Here is an 18,577-nt window from a genome sequence, read left to right as displayed (position 1 = left end):
TACACTACCTAATTTAATGATTCATTAGTGTTAAGACATATAGATCAATTAAACAGAACAGACTCCAGAAATAGATTCACATATATATGGTAGTTGATTTTCAACGAACATGCCAAAGCAGCTCAATGGGGAAAGGAAAATCTTTCACAAATGGTACTGAAATAATCCAGTCATATGCAAAAAAAGAACTTCATACCATATATAAAAGTTAACTTTAAATGGGTTATAGACAAATTCCATACTAAATGTACCTGCAAATAAATACCGAAAATACAGCTGATTAGTCTATACCCATAGGTTTAAAACTAAAGATACATCAAAAATCGAAAATAACCAGTTGTCAACAGATGACTAAAATATGGTGCAACCAAACAAGAGAATTAAAGAAGAAAAAGGAGGGAGGGAAGAAGGAAAATAAGGAAGGAGAAAGAGAAAAGGAGGGAGAAGAAGGGAGGAAAAGGAAGAAATCAGGTGGCTCTGCTGTTTACAAAACACTGCAGCTGGCAATAAAGGCCTTCAGAAAGAGAAAAATCAGCATCCATCCTTTTTTCAAAACTACTCTCAAAACTAATTAACAGCTTTCTATTCTGCTTCTGTTACCTAAACTGATTAAGGTTCTCTGGTTAATTTTTGGTTTCCTGGAGAGTAAAAAGCTTCAAAACAACCATATCAGTAACTGAGAAGATAATGAGGTTTTATGGCTTTACAAAGAAAAGTCAGAAGACTTAAAGAAAAGTTAGAGAAATAAAAACTTGAGAGAAGCCTGCATTAAAAAACAACAACAACAACAACAAAACACTTGATATTCTTGGACATATAGGAGGTTCTTATTTTCTACAAAAACTAATAAACTTTCTAATATTCTAGACTCAAGAATAATAAAAAACTCAAAAGCCATAAAGAAAAAGACAGATAAGTCTTAAAAAAATAAAATTTAGGATTCTATACAAAATAAAGCTTGAATTTAAACACAAAATGGAGAAAACTACTTGCATAATCTGCAAAAATTATGACAAATGGGCCAATAATTAATATATAAAAACATTTACAAAACATTATGAACAAGACAAAAACCTCCAACAGAAAAAAAATGAGCAAAGGATATAAGCCATCCACACATACACAAAACAATCCAGAAATGGCCAGTGAGCATACAAAAATATATTTGACTTCCTTAATAATAATAGCAAGTATATGCTAAGTGCTGTTCTAAACAATTTATATATATTAACTCATTTAACCTTCACAATAATTCTGTAAAATAGGTACTATTATCATCCCCTTTTAAAACAGATGATGAACCTGAAATACAGAGAGGTTAAGTAATTTGTCCAAGGTTACACAATTAGTTAAGAAACAGTACTGCTGGGATATCAATATGCAATTAAAATAAAAATGATAGAAAAAACATGCATCGTAATAATACTCAAGGTCCCAGAGAAAGGTGAGCAGAGACACTGTAGGTAAGAATATTAATTGGCATAGTCATTCTGGGAGACAGCACAGCAATGTACTTCAAAAGCCCTACAAATACGCAGTTTGAAAATTAATTTTCTCAAACAAGCAATAATTCATACAACCCAAGACAGTGATTACATGGGGTAGAGGCACTCCAAGGAAAAAACACACAAGGAGCCTAAAAGCTGGGAACAAGGACAATCATTTTATTCTTCCTCAAACTGTATATAGAGGTTCTATATTCTTTAGCTATATTTCACACTAAGAAGTGCTTTATTTTCTTCCCTCTTTATCTGGACTTTTATATGGACTTTTAATATAAATATTTTTAAGTAAAGACATCCCAAATTAGCCAACATGCTGAGAAGAGGGAGAAATAGCATGGAAATAATCTCAGTAATAGATTGGGTTTGGTAATTAAGCACTCTGCAGTTTAGGAGCAGTGGTAAGTAAGGTACCTCTTTAAACCTGTGGTCTACTTCTTGGAATGGATTCGAAAGCAATAAAGGTATGTGCAAAGATTTAAGCACGAAACATTTATTATAGCTTTGCTGATAATGGTGATGATTAGAAAAAGCCAGTGTCACACAATGAGGAATGACTAAAATATAAGATCATATAAAAGTTTATCTGTAGTAATTTTAAATGACTTTGTAAAGTCCATTTATTGGCATGGGAGTGTATTAAGTAGGGGAAATGCTGTAAAACATGTACAGTGTGAGTTTCTTTTTATAACACACATAATCTAGAAATATGCTCTAAACTATAACAATTGAGCTAACAGAAAAGTCTATCACTTATCTCTGTTTTCCAATCTGAAATAATAAATATTACTAATACCTTTAAAGAAATAATGTTTGTTTTTTAATTTTAAGGCAGGAGTTTCATTAGCTTCACTCTTAAGCATTTTTCACAAAGGAGTTAACCCTTTGAGGCTCAAGCTATTCCCTGCAATTAAGTTAAACTCTGGAAGATGCAACAACTAATCTCAAGCAACAAAATTATGATTCCTTAACTTATATTTTCTTTCTATTAAGTGGTTGGTACCCTCCTGGAATGAAAGAAGAGAGGTCCAATGTGTATTTTACAGATGTCCAGCACCAACCCTCTTTTCCTAATATGATCTAGCCGCCCGCTCGTGCTTCAAGGGCCAAGCCTGCTACATCTAACCCCAAACCCACAACCCCACACCTCTCCCACAGCAACTGTTCCCTTTTCTCATTTTCTCATCACACACCGCACCTCCTCAGATCACTCTATTTTCTAATTCTTTCATTATCCTAATGATCTAGGGCATTGGGAAGCAAAATTAATTTCTTTTCTCTTACTTTCTATATTTGCCTGCTCAAACTCACTTGTATACTGCAGCTTTCAGGGCAGAAACATAAAGTGCAGGGTCTGAATTAATAGCACAAAATTTTCTTTTCCATTTGCTGCTCCCAGGTTTTTATGTGATCTCATGTAATTCTACAGAACGCACACAAGGCTGTGATCTCTATCACTATCAGCGTAAAGTGTGCCAACCATAGTTTGAAATATAAGAAGGCAAACATTAAAGAGTCCTTTTAATTCTTTCACAGTTCATTAAATAAATATATAACTCTAACCATGCAATATTTTTTATTTCAAAATTATCATTTATCTTGGGCAAAATATAATCTCTAATCTACCAAATGCAAATTTCTCTATCAATGAAAAAAGAGAGAAAACAGTAAGTCATAGATTTACCAGAGTGTTAAGCTGAGGGGAAGTTTTCTACAGTTGTTCCATATTGTAATTCGGGTCAATAGCTTGAAAATATTTATCTGATTAAAAATAATTTAAACCTTAATTTGTTGAGATGGACCTATAAGTACAGATGCTATGTTTAATGGGAAGGAGGCAGAGATAAATAAAACATGATCCCCTGATTTAAGAAGGTTTCAGTGTAGGAGAAGAAACTAGATACATCGCTCATAAGCATAAATGTCTCATAAGGAGCTAGCCATTTCTACATTTCAATAAATGTTACCACTGCTACACAAAAAAACACTATTTTTTTACAAAAGGAAAAACCAGGACAAAAGCAGAAAATAATCAAGTATAATAATTTAACATGAATGGAAACAAATATTCAGAGATTCAAAAAATAAGATGAGTGCCTACTATGTGCCAGAGGATTGAAAATAACAAATCATTCTAGCACACTAGGCACATTTAATATTTTAATGATCTGAAAGTTCTATTCATAAGCACTACAAATGTACCCAAGATATTTATATTAAATTAACATGAACAAGTTAAAAAAAACATCAGACAAGTTGCCTGAAATAAACTGAATCAGCTATATCAGGTCCTTGTACCAGGTTCTCAAAAGGATTGGATGCATGTGCACAGTTGCCAGAATAGGAAAGATCCACAGTATTCCCCAGACCATCCTGAACAAGAAGGGGGATGGGGGAAGCTGAGGTGGACTTTTCAATCTGGTCCTTTCCTAAACCACGGCCCTGTGGTACCTACAGCTTGTCCCTGACCTCCTAATCCCCTTTGGTTACCCTGCATTTGTTTTCCTGACATCTTGATTACATTCTTGGCATATGGAACACTACACTAAATACAAGCCCTCCTCTTTTGGCCTACCTCCATGGATCTTAGGATTCTTCTTCTTGTGTTGGGTTTTGTTTGTTGATCTTGTCATTCACATACTCATCAGTTGACTTACAGCAGTGGAAGATGGTGCTTGTGCACTCTTCCCTAGATATCAGCTATTTTAATTATCTTCTGTCATAGAATTAAACCCTTAAGAACTTAATATTCTACTATAGTTTGAAAAAGGTAAGCCCCGGGGCACCTGGGTGGCTCAGTGGGTTAAGTGTCTGCCTTTGGCTCAGGTCATGATCCCAGTATCCTGGGATCAAGCCCCACGTTGGGCTCCCTGCTCAGCGAGGAGCCAGCTTCTCTCTCTCCTGCTCCCCCTGCTTGTGCTCTGTCATATAAATAAATAAAATCTTAAAAAAGAAAAGAAAAGAAAAAGGTAAGCCTGGCTACCTGAGGTCTAAAGGGAAAGTAAGGAAACGAAGATGAACAAAAGCAGAACTACTCATACCTTGGGGAGGACTAGAGAAATGGGTCATGCTAAGCCAAAGCTATTCAGAAGTTAAGTGGATGCCTATATAAAATGAAAGCCTGCAATGAAGACACAAAGAAGAAAGGAATATCAGAAGTGCTTTTAATTGGTAATACCCTCAGCTGTCAGTTCTGAAAACCAACAATTTATACACATCAGAACTTTGGGTGAAAAAAGCTAAGTTATCCACAGTCCTATGTACTAGATAGTAGTTAATTAGAGCCCTCACACAAGGTACAACCTAGAAAACCCCATGAAAGCAAGTAAGTACTGTCTTGCTATTTCTGTGAGAGTCTTCAGGATACTGAAACTCAAATTTCTCTAGGAGACAGACACTTTACATTGTCTTACAAAGTGCTTGTGAACAGCAAGAGGTGTTTTGCAGGCAAAGAAGATGGATATTATAAAAAAAAGAAGAGAGAATTCATCACAGAGGGAACTATAGAAGTTCCTTTGCTTCTCAAAGAAAACAAACATTCCTAATATCCTTACCAGTAAACAACATCCAGTGGTGCAAAGTAATTTTTCATTATCAGGTCAGCAAAGTAAGCTTCTGTTTCCCGGCAGGCAGTTCCATTTCCAATCACCACTGTGCTGCAGCTTCAAGGGATAAACAAGATGAGAAATGGAATGAGCTCAAGGCATGCTTCTAAATCAATCAGGAGAAAATGCACGGAATGCACAAATACTATCATAGATGATCTTATTCTCTCATATAGCCAAGCAACATCTCCACTATTTCACAATGGAGGCACAGACTTTTATAGAATAAAGGACAATGCCCCTGCATTTGGTATGGGAAGCAATGGAGAAATATTTTACTGTCATACAATCAAGAGCAGTCAGCTTTCTTCCCATCTAGAAGGAACCAAATTTACACACAGATAAGAAATTCTGGAGCATTCTAGGCCATAATAAAGACATCATGACTGAATTATGTGGTATGTTGCCAAATAATCTCTGAAGCTTCAAACTACTATCACATCCACTCCTCAGATCCATAAAAAAGAATGGAAGGAAGGAAGGGAGGGAAAGAGGGAGGAAGGGAAAGAGGGAGGCAGAGAGAGAGAGAGAGAGAGAGAGAGAGAGAGAGAGAGAGAGAAAGCCCAAATAAAAGAATTCAATGCTCACTTTTGCTCATATTACCACCTTTGTTTAGTGAAGGTGGCAGAGGAAGGGAGAAGCATCCCTGTGGAGTCTCCAAATGTAGAGTTCTCCAGCAATTTGCCCCATCATTGTTTTACATGATTCCTTCTCTCTCACCAAGGCACTTCCCTTAATCCCTCCCTCCAAATTAGGAGCTTCAAAGGTATCTCTGATTGGCTGAGCCAGTGAAGTACTCAAAAAGTTACTTATGTTCATACTTGAAATTCAGCAAAAGCCTCTTTATTTTCTCTGCCTCTCGGAAGCCTTGTCCACAATGCAAGTAAACCACGTCAGTATGAAGTATCTGACCTTAGAGAAAATGAAAAGAATAAGCCAATTTTGTAAGAAATTACAAAACACAACACAAAGATGATTTGCTTAAGTAATTTATACCAGAAAAGGGAACTGCTTTGTCTTTTAAAATGCAGGATGAATCATTCATACTCACTAAATCAGATTCTCCCAAAGCACTCTGAAATTTTGTTACTTCCAAAGTTATAAGGACACTACTTTGCTACTTATTAACAAAATCATATTAACTAGATTATATGCCATAACACCTAAAAGAGAAATGGTTTTTAATAGCACATAATGTCAAGCTAACATTTACTGAATATGTACCAAATGCCAGGCAATGTTGTAATATGATTCTATTTCTTCTTTTGGGGTGTAGATGTGAAATTCGTTCCCTGTATAATTCTTAAGCTGCATATTTATGACTTGTGTGCTTCTCTATATATTATTATATTATATTACATTACATTACATTATATTATATTGTATTATATTATATTTCAGTGAAAAATATATTCAACATTTGAGGGTAAAGACCTCAAGAACAGAAATAATGAGCTAAGTGACCAACTTAGGAAGCTATGAAAAGAACAAAAGAATAATCTCAAAGAAAGTAGAAGGAAGGAAATTGTGAAGTTAAAAGCAGAAATTAATGAAATAAAAAAACATATAGATAATGGAGAGCATTGGTAAAGTTTAACGTTAAAAATCACTTCAGCAACTTCTTCCTAGAAACGTCGCCAAAGGCAAGGAAAGCAAGGGCAAAAATGAACTATTGGGACTTCATCAAGATAAAAAGCTTTTGCACAGCAAAGGAAACAGTCAACAAAACCAAAAGACAACCGACAGAATGGGAGAAGATATTTGCAAATGACATATCAGATAAAGGGCTAGTATCCAAAATCTATAAAGAACTTATCAAACTCAACACCCAAAGAACAAAGAATCCAATCAAGAAATGGGCAGAAGACATGAACAGACATTTTTCCAAAGAAGACATCCAAATGGCCAACAGGCACATGAGAAAGTGCTCAACATTGCTTGGTTTCAGGGAAATCCAAATCAAAACCTCAACGAGATACCACCTCACACCCGTCAGAATGGCTAAAATTAACATGTCAGGAAACAACAGATGTTGGAGAGGATGCTGAGAAAGGGGAACCCTCCTACACTGTTGGTGGGAACGCAAGCTGGTGCAGCCACTCTGGAAAACAGTATGGAGGTTCCTCAAAAAGTTGAAAATAGAGCTACCGTACTACCCAGCAATTGTACTCCTGGGTATTTACCCCAAAGATACAAATGTAGTGATCCGAAGGGGTACATGCACCCCAATGTTTATAGCAGCAATGTCCACAATAACCAAACTATGGAAAGAGCCAAGATGTCCATCAACAGATGAATGGATAAAGCTGATGTGGTATATAGATACAATGGAGTATTATGCAGCCATCAATAAAAACGAAATCTTGCCATTTGCAACGACGTGCATGGAACTAGAGGGTATTATGCTAAGTGAAATAAGTCAATCAGAGAAAGACATGTATCATATGATCTCACTGATATGAGGAATTCTTAATCTCAGGAAACAAACTGAGGGTTGCTGGAGTGGTGGGGGTGGAAGGGACGGGGTGGCTGGGTGATAGACATTGGGGAGGGTATGTGCTATGGTGAGCGCTGTGAATTGTGTAAGACTGTTGAATCACAGACCTGTACCTCTGAAACAAATAATACATTATATTAAAAAAAAAAAAAGAAGATAGTAGAAAGGGAAAAATAAAGGGGGGGGAAATCGGAGGGGGAGACAAACTATGAGAGACTATGGACTCTGAGAAACAAACTGAGGGTCCTAAAGAGGGCACATATTGAATGGAGCACTGGGTGTTATATGCAAACAATGAATCATGGAACACTACATCAAAAACTAATGATGTAATGTATGGTGATTAACATAACATAATAAAATAAAATTTAAAAAAAAATCACTTAAGAAAAACACATACTTTTAGCAATACCAATCAAGAAAAGGAAAGAAGACACAGATAAATAAGAAAAGATACAAATAAATCATATTAGAAATGAAAACAGGATATTACTAGAGCTTCAGCACAGATTAAAAAGATATAAAGACTATTATAAACAACTTCATGTTAATTTAAATGTTGAAATGGATAAATTCTTGGAAATGTCCTACCAAAACAGAATGAAGATACATACATATATATGTGGGAGTGCATACAGTATTTTTAAGAAGTCATCCTGCAAGGAATACAAATAATATATCCAAATCCAAATACATATGGTATCTCAACAGATGCAGGAAAAAACATTGGCAAAGTACTCTTCCCACTTACTGTAAAAATATATAGTATAATAAAAAGACAGAGCAACTAGGACAGCAAAACCAAAAACCCATGGCTATCTGTAACAAAGTATTCACAAAACTCAAAAGATGATCAAGTGGGAACAATGCAACTATCAAGACCTACATGCATTGGCATTTCTGTGGGAGCAAGAAGAGACAATCAATGAAGTATCTCATGGACCAAAAAATATCAAAAGGTACTTCCCTGTAGTGTGGGAAAGACCTCTGCATACTACAATTTATAGGTCAGTAGAAAGATTGTCCACTGAGTTCAGGAAGGATTGGAAAACTCTATCTCTGTGAACTCTTGAAACTAACAGGCAGGATATCCTTTTCAAGACAAAAACCCCAACCGAGGAGAAATTTTGGGAATCATATCCCCACTGAACAAGATAAGGATAAAATGGGCAAAGGAAAAAAGAAGTCCAGGTAAAAGAGAGAAAGTATCAGGAAAACAGATTCCAGAAAGTAGAAGACTATCTCTTTATTCATATAGAGACTACAGTGCTTTCCCCCCAACACTAATAATTTGGGAAAAAAGAAGGGATAGTTCTAGAGATACACCGCTAGAAAACCTTTCCTGACCTGGTCTTCTATCCTAAAAGTTGGGGAAAATGAATTTTATGTAAACCTAAGCAACAGAAAAGGATCACAGTCAAATTCCATATAGAATGAGTATTTTTTAAAACAGTAAATTAAAAAAAAGACTAGTATGTCTTTACAGAAAGATGTGTCCACAAAACACAGAGAAAAACTGTAACCTAAAGAATGAGCTACAAAAAAAAAAATCACAGAAAATGAGAATAACATAAATCAGAAATAGAAAACCCCAGAAATAACATGAGAGAACTGAAAACTGAAGTAGACATGAAAAAGTTATTCCAGGAGCACCTGTGTGGCTCAGTCAGCTAAGCTTCTGCCTTCAGCCCAGGTCATGGGTCCTTGGACTGAGTCCCCTATTGGGCTCCCTGCTCTGCGGGGAGCTTGCTTCTCCCTCTCTCTGCCTCTCCCCCCTGCTTGTGCCCTGTCTCTTTCTCATGTTCGCTCTCTCCCAATAAATAAATAAAATCATTTAAGTAAAAAGTTATTTCAGAAAGAAAAATCTAAACCAAAAGAAACATAAGAACAAATAAATATAGTAGTATATAATATATGTAATATATATGTAATACATAACAGTATATAGCAATAGTGCATAATAATATAAATATAATAAGAGAACTATACGGTAAAAATAAGAAAAATATAAAAGCTCCAAAAAGTTTAAAGTGAAGAAGTTCATTATAGAACTGAAATCTAGTTTTTATAAGTACCAAATGGAAATTTGAAAACTTGAAAACATAATAATTTAAATAAAGAACTCAATGGATAGCTTACTGCAGATCAGACACAGCAGAATAGAGACTTAATTAACATAAAGACAGACAGTATAAAATAAAAGGATGAAAAACAGAAGAAAGAGGAAGTTGAAAGGTCTAATATACATGTAATTGGACTTCCAGAAAGAAATGCAAGAAGCTCTAAAAACCCCAAGCAGAATTCATGCTAAAAAACTGAAAAAACCAAAGGCACAACACACACACACACAGAGCTAAGCACATCATAAGAAAACCTCTGAAAACCAAGAGAGAAAATCTTAGCAGCCCGAGGAAAAAGACATCAAAAGAGCTCTTCAAAAGAGCAATAATAAGATTTTTGGTGGAGGACTCATTCTCAACAAAAACTGTAATAGTCAGAGGGGGGAAAAAAACAAACAAAAATGAAATGACACCTTTAAAGTACTGGAAATAACTGCCAACCATGAATTCTATGCCCAACAAAAATATCCCTCAGAAAGGAGGGCAAATAAATAAGAAACATTTAGACAAAAACTAACACAATTTGTTACCAGCTGACCCCATATTAAATGTAACAGGTTAGAGGGTCAGGCAGAGAGAAAATGATCTCAAATGTAAACACAGAAATGCAGCAAGAAATGAAGAGCAATAGAAAGGGTAGATAGTAAATAAGGGGGAAAAATGGGCAAAACAATAAAAATGGTACTTAAAATACACAGAGTTAAATGCATCATATATAATACGCTACAATAAACAGAAGTTAATGGGGAATAGTAAAACTTGAGCCTGGTTAATCTTCAACATCTCCACAGTGACATAGGGAAGGGCATAAATGATAGTAATATGTTGAAATTTTTGATCAACAAATAAGACAAATATGAATTTTGGTTTTCTGGCTTCCACATTGCTGTATGTGAGAAAACCATTTTCTAAGCCTTGAAAATTAACACTATTTCAAATCCTCACAATATGTATGATGTGAAACTTATGACCAACCAAACAACTTTTAATTGAAGGGCTGAAAGATGTCCTTACTGGTAGGAGAAATTATAGCCAATTTGCAACCATGTTTGTAACCAGGATCCACTCCCATCAGGGTGCGCCCTGGAACAGGGCTTGTTAAAAGGAGCTGACGAAGGTTCCGTCCAAACATCATTACTGATTCTTTCTCTGCATCTGATGTTAGTTTGGCTCTTTAGAAACCAAAAAATAAAAGGGAAAAGAGAAAGAATTTAGTGTTTTATTCACCTAAAGTTTCTTCCTGAAAAAGAACAGAATTCATTCCATACGCCTATTCCTCACAGGAATAATTATTATAACAAAATAAAGGAGAAAACATCATATATAAAATTATACTGAGCCTATTTTTGCTAATTACAGTAATATATGAAACCATAAACAATTCTGAAGCAAATCTGAGGAGTCTGTCATACCTACATTCTTTCTCTATCAACTCTTTATATACAAAATCTATATGTATAAATATCTGTGTATATGAGAGAAACAGATTAGAAGACCTAGACATCATATAGGAAGTCAAGTTAAAGTTTATCAGCTGATTAAAAATATCAGTACTTAGTTTTTACACTTTTACCTATACAAATCTCAATGTCATCTTCTCACTCTGTTCAGTTCCCCACATTGAGCCCCCACCTTGTCATTCTCACAGAGATGTGACATGACCAAGGATATTAGTAATCAGTCCAGAACCATGCCTCATGCACATAATTTCCCAGGTGTTCTCCAGAGAAGTTATTAAAAGTCTAATTTTAAAATTTTTTCTAGGATAAAAATATATGCCTATAATGAACTTAAAGGCATTTGGAAACTAAGTTTTAACACCATTCACTTTTTTTTTTATCTTGTTATTATTTACTTATTTAAGTAATCACTACACACAACATGGGGCTCGAAAACACGACCCAGAGATCAAGAGTCACACACTCTTCTGACTGAGCCAGTCAGGTGCCCCTTAACACCATTCATCTTCTTAACAAAAGCTCTTAACATATTATCTCCTGAAATTCTTATGAAATTTATAAGAAGACATAAAAAGTATGTCCATTAGAACAGGTAAAGACATTCATGCCATGGTCACAAGAAAACTGCCAGTACAAAAACCATTCAAAGTACATTTCTTATCAGTGCTGAGGTAGAATTATCTACATATCTGAAGCTAACTAGTGTCTACTCTTCTGTCAAGTCAATTTCTGAAGGCTTTCTCTCATCTTCTTTTCACTGTCGTTCTCCCGCCTTCAGCCAAGCAACATGAAAAGTATCACGATAGGTACTTCTAAATCGTCACTTTTAACTTTATTTATAAAGTGAATGTTTGTTGTCAATCGTATATAAAGTACCATGATCGGTGCAAGATACAAAGCTGAAAAAACAAGATCCCTGCTCTGGATATGACTGTACAGTGGAAAAAACAGAAAATAATCAGATAAGTATAAACAATGGTAAGTACTATGCTAATGAGAACATATGGGACGGACACTTAAACTGCAAAACTTTCTAAAACAGATGTCTTCTTAGGTGAATCAAGAAGAGTAAGTATTAGAGTTAAGCAAACAAAGGCAGGGAGAATACAATGAAGGCATAGAGAAAATGTTGCAGGCAATGCCATACGTAAAGACTCATGACTCATTATAGAAAAAGCAAGTAATTTCATATGCTAAAGTAAAAAGAAATACCAAAACATAAGGCTGTAGAGCCAAGATGAAATCAGACCACAAAAGGCTATGCATGATCTTCTAAAGAGCTTGGATTTAATCCTAGAGACAAAGAAGAGCCACTGGAAAATTTTAGGTAGAAGAGCATGATATAATCAGATGGGAGTTTTAGGATGGCAATGTGAAATGCGTAGTATGGCAAAGCAAAGACAGGGATCATCTATGACCCTAGAACAGTAATCCAGACAAGAAATTATCATATCCTGAACTAAAACAGTAACCACAGAGATCAAGAAGTGGCAAAATTCAAGGTATAACAAAGGAAGGGAAAACAGGCAGTGTTTGGTAACTGACAATGTAGAATTGATGAAAGAGGTAGGTGTGAAAAACAACACAGGGATGAATCATCTTGATAGTTACAGAAATAAGAACTCCAAAGTAGACTGCATAGTATATAGTCAACTGAATCAAATGTCCGCAAAATAATATAGTCTGTATGGTTGCTTTAAATACTCACACATGAATACAGAAAAATCTGGTTAACAGTGATTATCTCTAGGAAGTGAAATTTTGTGGGTTTTTTTCCTTAGTGTTTTACTGATTCTTTCAATTTTTCTACATCAGGACAAATTTCTTTTTAATTAGAGAATTGAAGTAATTTTCTTTAAAGAAAATTCAATTGGGAGTTTTCTCCCTCAATTGCTGTTCGGGTAATTACAAGTATTTCTATCAAGAGACACATCTGCAGACAATGTCTGCAAACCAACTTACAGACTAAAATAAGATATATTTTTTTAACCACAGGCATTTTAGAAAAAGAAAAGAAAAGTGCTCTTGTTTGCCCACTGGTAAAAGAAGTCAGAGAAGGATTATACATTAAACAATCCCACACCAAATCGCTTACATTAAATCTCAATGAAATCATCCCATAGGCAGTGAAGCTACTCAAGTCAAATGTATGCAAAAATGTCAAAAGCACTACTGGACATTATCTGCAACATGAAAAACCAAGATAAAGAAAAACAAGAGGAAATGAAATTTTGAATAAGGTAACTTTCTCTTTTTCCTTGTGAACAAAACCCCTTATTTTTTAATTTTATGCCCCAGCACTCAAAAGCAAGAGATTTTACCTCCACAGACTTGAAATAGGATTCGAAAAGAAACAATACTGTTAAGGGACAACTGAGCTATGAAGGATGAATCAAGGGAATGAATGACTTTGATACAAAGAAGCTGGTCAAAAAAGCTATGTGTCTTTTTTAATAGTACCCCCCTCAGTCCCCGTTGTCAACACCTCCAAAGTCAATGGCCAAGTCCAGTAAAACAAAAACAGGCAAACATTATAAAGGCTGCTATCAACTATAGTGAGCTTGAAGAGATGGCTAGAAATCTACAGTTTTCAAGTAACCCTTGCTGAAATCCATAAATAAGAGAGAATGAAGAAAGTCTAGAACACATGGGAAGGAATATATGAGGGAATGGCTGATTTGAAGATTGACTACAAAGACAAAGGCTAGAGATAATCAGGAAAGAGGGTTTTTGCCTCCTCACACATCTTTCCATCTCTTCCCCTACAAAAACCCACAATCTGCACCTCAGCTCTTTTGCAGTTCTTCTTTGTAACTCTTAGTCCTTCCACTAGTCCATTTAGATGGTCACTTTAATCATCTCCTCTAATATGTGCTCATCACTGCTGATAATTATTCACCTAAATAACTCCCTTTTGAATTAAAAACATGTGTTAGCTTTCTCTCTTCATAGTAATAAATTCATCATGTGCCCCACTGAGCACATGATGAATTTCTTATGCTGTTTTTGGTTCTCTTACCTCCAAAAACTGTTTCCAACTAAGTTCTCCATTAACTTCTTAGTTTATTATCCCAAGCTAAATCTCTCATCAATAAAACCATTTGTTTGTCTTGGCTGTCAAATTGCAAAACTGGTTTTGTAGGACTGGAAGGGGTACACACATTAACTGGTCAAGATTTGAAAAGTACATTATAATTAAGACCTCTGTTTTGTGGTCTACACATATGAATGCCTCTACAGATTGAAATCTAGGCTTAACTATAATTGCTTTGTGATCCTGACTCAGTTCTCTGGATGGGTTAGTGGATCAACAAATATTTACTTCATGCTTTAATGGGTCTATTAGCATAAATAATAATAAACAGTACATAAAATTAAATAAGACAAGATACGTACCTGAACTCTCTACAGAGGAGAGGATAAATAAGGCGTTTAAAAGAATCATCGAGTGAATTGTGTAAGATCTTCATTAACTCTGGCCTTGCAAAGCCACGTGGTCTCCACCTGCAAAAAAGAAAAGCCTACATTAAAACCAATGTAGCAATAACAAGAGCATGAAAGGGTTCCTGGAAGAGGGGAGAGGAAGTGGAACAGAAAAGGGGGAAAAACTTTATTGAAGCCAAAGTAACATAATCTGTGAGGAAAGACTGTGATGTCTGGAAATTATTACTATGACATCTGGAGTTCTTATTTTTAAAAATCTGGTAACCATGGTCACATATAAAACTTAAGGGAGGAAAAACCTTTCTTATTCTGGGAAGAGTCTCCAGAGCATTATTAATAATGGTGAAAATCTTAAGATATAAGAAAGTCACCAGAAAATGACTAATACACTTCTATGAACTTAAAGTATATTCCCTAAAATTAATATGTTGAAGCCCTAGCCCCCAATGAAATTGTATTTAGAGATGGGGCCTTTGGGAGATAATTAAGATTAGATGTATCATGAGGGTAGGGCCATCATGATGGGATTAATGCCCTTAGAAGAAAAGATTATCAGAGAGCCTGCTCTCTCTCTCTATCCCTCTCTCTCCCAGCCAGGTGAGGGCATAGAGAGAAGGCAGCAGTCTACAAGCCAAGAAGAGGGTTCTCACCAGGAACCAAATCAGCCTGCACCTTGATCTTGGACTTTACATCTTCCAGAACTAGGAAAAAATAAATTTCTGTTGTTTATGGTATATGTTATGGCAGCAAAGCTAACACAAACATGTATCCTTCCTTGCCCATTCCTTTATCTCTTCCTGAGAGTTAAAGCAAACTGAGCAAAGGAGAAACTCTGTTTAACCCTTGCCTCTTGCCATTCCTTAGTAGAACTCACTCTACTCCTCAGGCTGCAGTGCTCGACCACACAGTGTATCTGCATATATGCTGATGGATATAAATGTCAGAGAACTAAATGGTAGTGGGCACTGGATAAAAAACAGTAAGAGAAAAACACAAGCTTTTTTAAAAAGGATAAATTCAGCCCAACCCCTTCCATGTTTCCATCCATCTATAGCATCTCTGCCTTTGCCCTTCAATGACTCTTGAGTAGAAACCATTAATAAAATATCTCTTTTATAAATCAATAATAAAATAAACTATTAATATACCCCAGGAACACTGTCATCTCTCTTACATCTCTTGGGTATGAAATAAACTAAATTTCAGTGGATAAACCTTTAAGCATCTATAATGTGATACACCAACGGTTTCATAATAACAACTAATTGAATCCTTTCCATAGAATGTTATTATCTGAGTAGAATACAGTTTTGTTTTTTAATTTGAATGAAAGTGCTTTCAGGACGTATATCCTTCCACTCAAATCCCTGTTACTCCCTACTGTCATCTTTACCTGGGCATGAGGGTTAGGGAGGGGTTGGAGATGAATTAGACACACATTATTAATATTACAATTAATACTATTGTTGTTACTGTTATTGCTGTTATTATTATTAATTTGGAGAGCCCAATGTCATGAAAGATGTCCCAGAAGAAACATCTGAGATGGGTTTTAAAAAAGCAATTGTGCTTTACCAAACAAGACCCAGAAAAAAAAGAAACCACAGCACATGTAAAAGCATAGAGGCATGAAAGAACATGATGAGTCCTTTCAAGTAGATTAGTACTGCTAGAGTTTAACTGTCAGGATCAGGTGGGAGGTAGATGGGGCTAGAAAATACGGCAGTGACCAGATCATTAAAGGTCTTATAGAGCATGCTATGGAGCTTGGCAAGTTAGGAGAGAACACAGACCTGGGTCATGGGACAATCTACTAGGAAGATAATCCTTAGAGGCAGGAAGGCCCCAATGGAGTGATTTTTTAAATATATGTATTGGATATCTGCTGAGGGTCATTCCCTTTAAGACCCATTGCTAGTAGGAAAAACACAGAAATCCTTAACATTGCTTACCCAATCCCTCTGTAAGCCTCAATAGTTTTCCACAAACCTTATCTCTTGCCCCGACATCTACTCTGGGTTCCTTCTAAATAATTCCCTATATTGAAGCCAGAGTGATCTTAAAATGCAAACTGATCATGAGAATCATCTGTTTAAACCCTTTATTGGCTTTTCATTACCCTTAATAAAATCCTTACTCTGTCTAGAAAATTAGGCATGATCTGGCCCATGCCTACAAGTCAATCCTCATTTCTTGTTGCTTCCTGTTCCTCTCCTTTTGTCTCTGACCTACATATACACACAACCCAGACTACATTAGGGTTCCCTGTTACAAGCTCATGAAACACTGCGTGTCTCCTTTATAACCTCAGCATTTGCTCAGGGTCTTCTCCATTAAACTACATTGTCACCAAGGACAAACAGCATATTTGTCTGGTTTATAAGTGAATCCCCAGCATCTAGCATACAACCTGAATAGATGAATACATGAGAGAGGTGGAAGGTGGAAGAAGTAGGGACAAAGAGAGTAAAACAAAAAAGAAGAGGAGGAGGAAGAAAAGATTTGAGTATCTCTAGTCATTCAAATGTGTTTAAAAAATGAAAACAATTCCTTGAGAATGGTTCTTTGGTTTCCAGAGAAGTATTTTAGCTGGCTCTTGTTTCAGTTCTTTAGTTCCCATGGAAGAGTTTCTTCAATTATCTATATGAACAGAAACTTCTAGAAAGTAACTGAAACTTATATCGCTATACCAACTATACTATCTCTGTAAGGAAACCATTCCTTAACATTTACTTAGTATGAAGATACAGTTTAAAACGTAACTAATACTTCCTTAGCTATTGAGGACAGACTCTGATACTGAGCATTATGAACATTCATAGGAAAATAAGATAGAAGTTGTCTCCAGTTTACTGTGATCTATTTACAAAAGCCATTTCTAAAAAAGAGTTCTGTACAACAATCCCACTACTTTGTAATAATAGATACCACTGAAGGCTACACAATTACATGGAATATCATTTAATTCTCTTAAATCTGTGAAAAAGGTATTACTCATTATTTTGACAATAATGAAACTAAAAGAAATTAAGTAATGTGCTCATAGTCACAAGGGTAAGAAGTAATATAACTGGAATTCAAACTCAGATATATCCATTTCTAGGATTTTCTTCTTTTTATGCAACTCTTAGAATTTCAATATATTTTAAAATTATCTGATTTCTTAACACAATTGTTTAAATCTATGATTTCTTTTAGGTATTCTTTTTATTTTTAATGAAATGTATTTGTTTACAAAAGAAATAAGCATCATTTAAAAAAAACTCTACAGGACAGTATACAACAAAAAATTAAAATCTCACTAGAGCTACGGAATAGATCATCTGTGTATTTTCAAAAATTTTCTTACACATACATAGACCTATTTTTTGCCACTAACGAGACCATACTATAAACTGTCTTTTTAACCTAATAAGACATGTTTATCTCAATTTTAGCTCTATCTCACCTTTTTTTAAGATGGCTGCACAGAATTCCACTGAATGGGAAGAACACAATTGGCTTACACAATTTACCTACTGATTAACATTGAGATAGTTGTTTCACTTGATGGGTCCTTGGTTAGCATTATTTGGTCATCAAGCAAGCTGATCCTTCATGGAATTGGGTTTTGGCAAACCAGTTTCCAATCAATTGATCAAAGAACGATACTGGATGAGAGAGCTAACTTTCAAAGTATATAGCACTTGTTCCTCTCAAAGAAAACTTCATCCAACTCTTCAAATAGTTTTCCCAGCAATCTCCTTAACTTAAGTTTATACAGAACTAGCTTGTGAGGAGCATGCCCCAAATCTACATATCCTAACTGCTAGGCAAGCTTTTTTACCTTTGCATCAGTTTTCTCTCCATTGGCCAAATGGCAGCTACAAATCTGCTCTACCAACTGAACGGACTGTTGTAAGGATCAAATACACTCTGAAAAGCTAAAACTAAAAGTTAGAAGTTCTAT

At 35.4% G+C, this 18,577-nt stretch overlaps 1 protein-coding gene across 3 annotated transcripts in view; it reads right to left on the bottom strand.

Moving 5' to 3' along the window:
- The window catches only part of SRBD1 (S1 RNA binding domain 1), a 198,136-nt gene that overhangs the window by 132,385 nt on the left and 47,174 nt on the right, over positions 1–18,577 (bottom strand). For all 3 annotated transcript variants that reach the window (XM_027623262.2, XM_027623263.2, XM_027623264.2), the window contains exons 11-14: positions 14,581–14,688; positions 10,739–10,896; positions 5,929–6,019; positions 5,057–5,164 (exon numbers count right to left, since the gene is read on the bottom strand). In XM_027623262.2, coding sequence (XP_027479063.2) covers positions 5,057–5,164; positions 5,929–6,019; positions 10,739–10,896; positions 14,581–14,688 — 465 coding nt within the window. The remainder of the gene's footprint in view (positions 1–5,056; positions 5,165–5,928; positions 6,020–10,738; positions 10,897–14,580; positions 14,689–18,577) is intronic.

This window comes from Zalophus californianus, chromosome 8, assembly GCF_009762305.2.
Source record: "Zalophus californianus isolate mZalCal1 chromosome 8, mZalCal1.pri.v2, whole genome shotgun sequence".
NCBI lineage: Eukaryota > Metazoa > Chordata > Mammalia > Carnivora > Otariidae > Zalophus > Zalophus californianus.
Note: the sequence above shows the minus strand (reverse complement) of the source record. Positions and strands in the feature narration are given on the sequence as shown.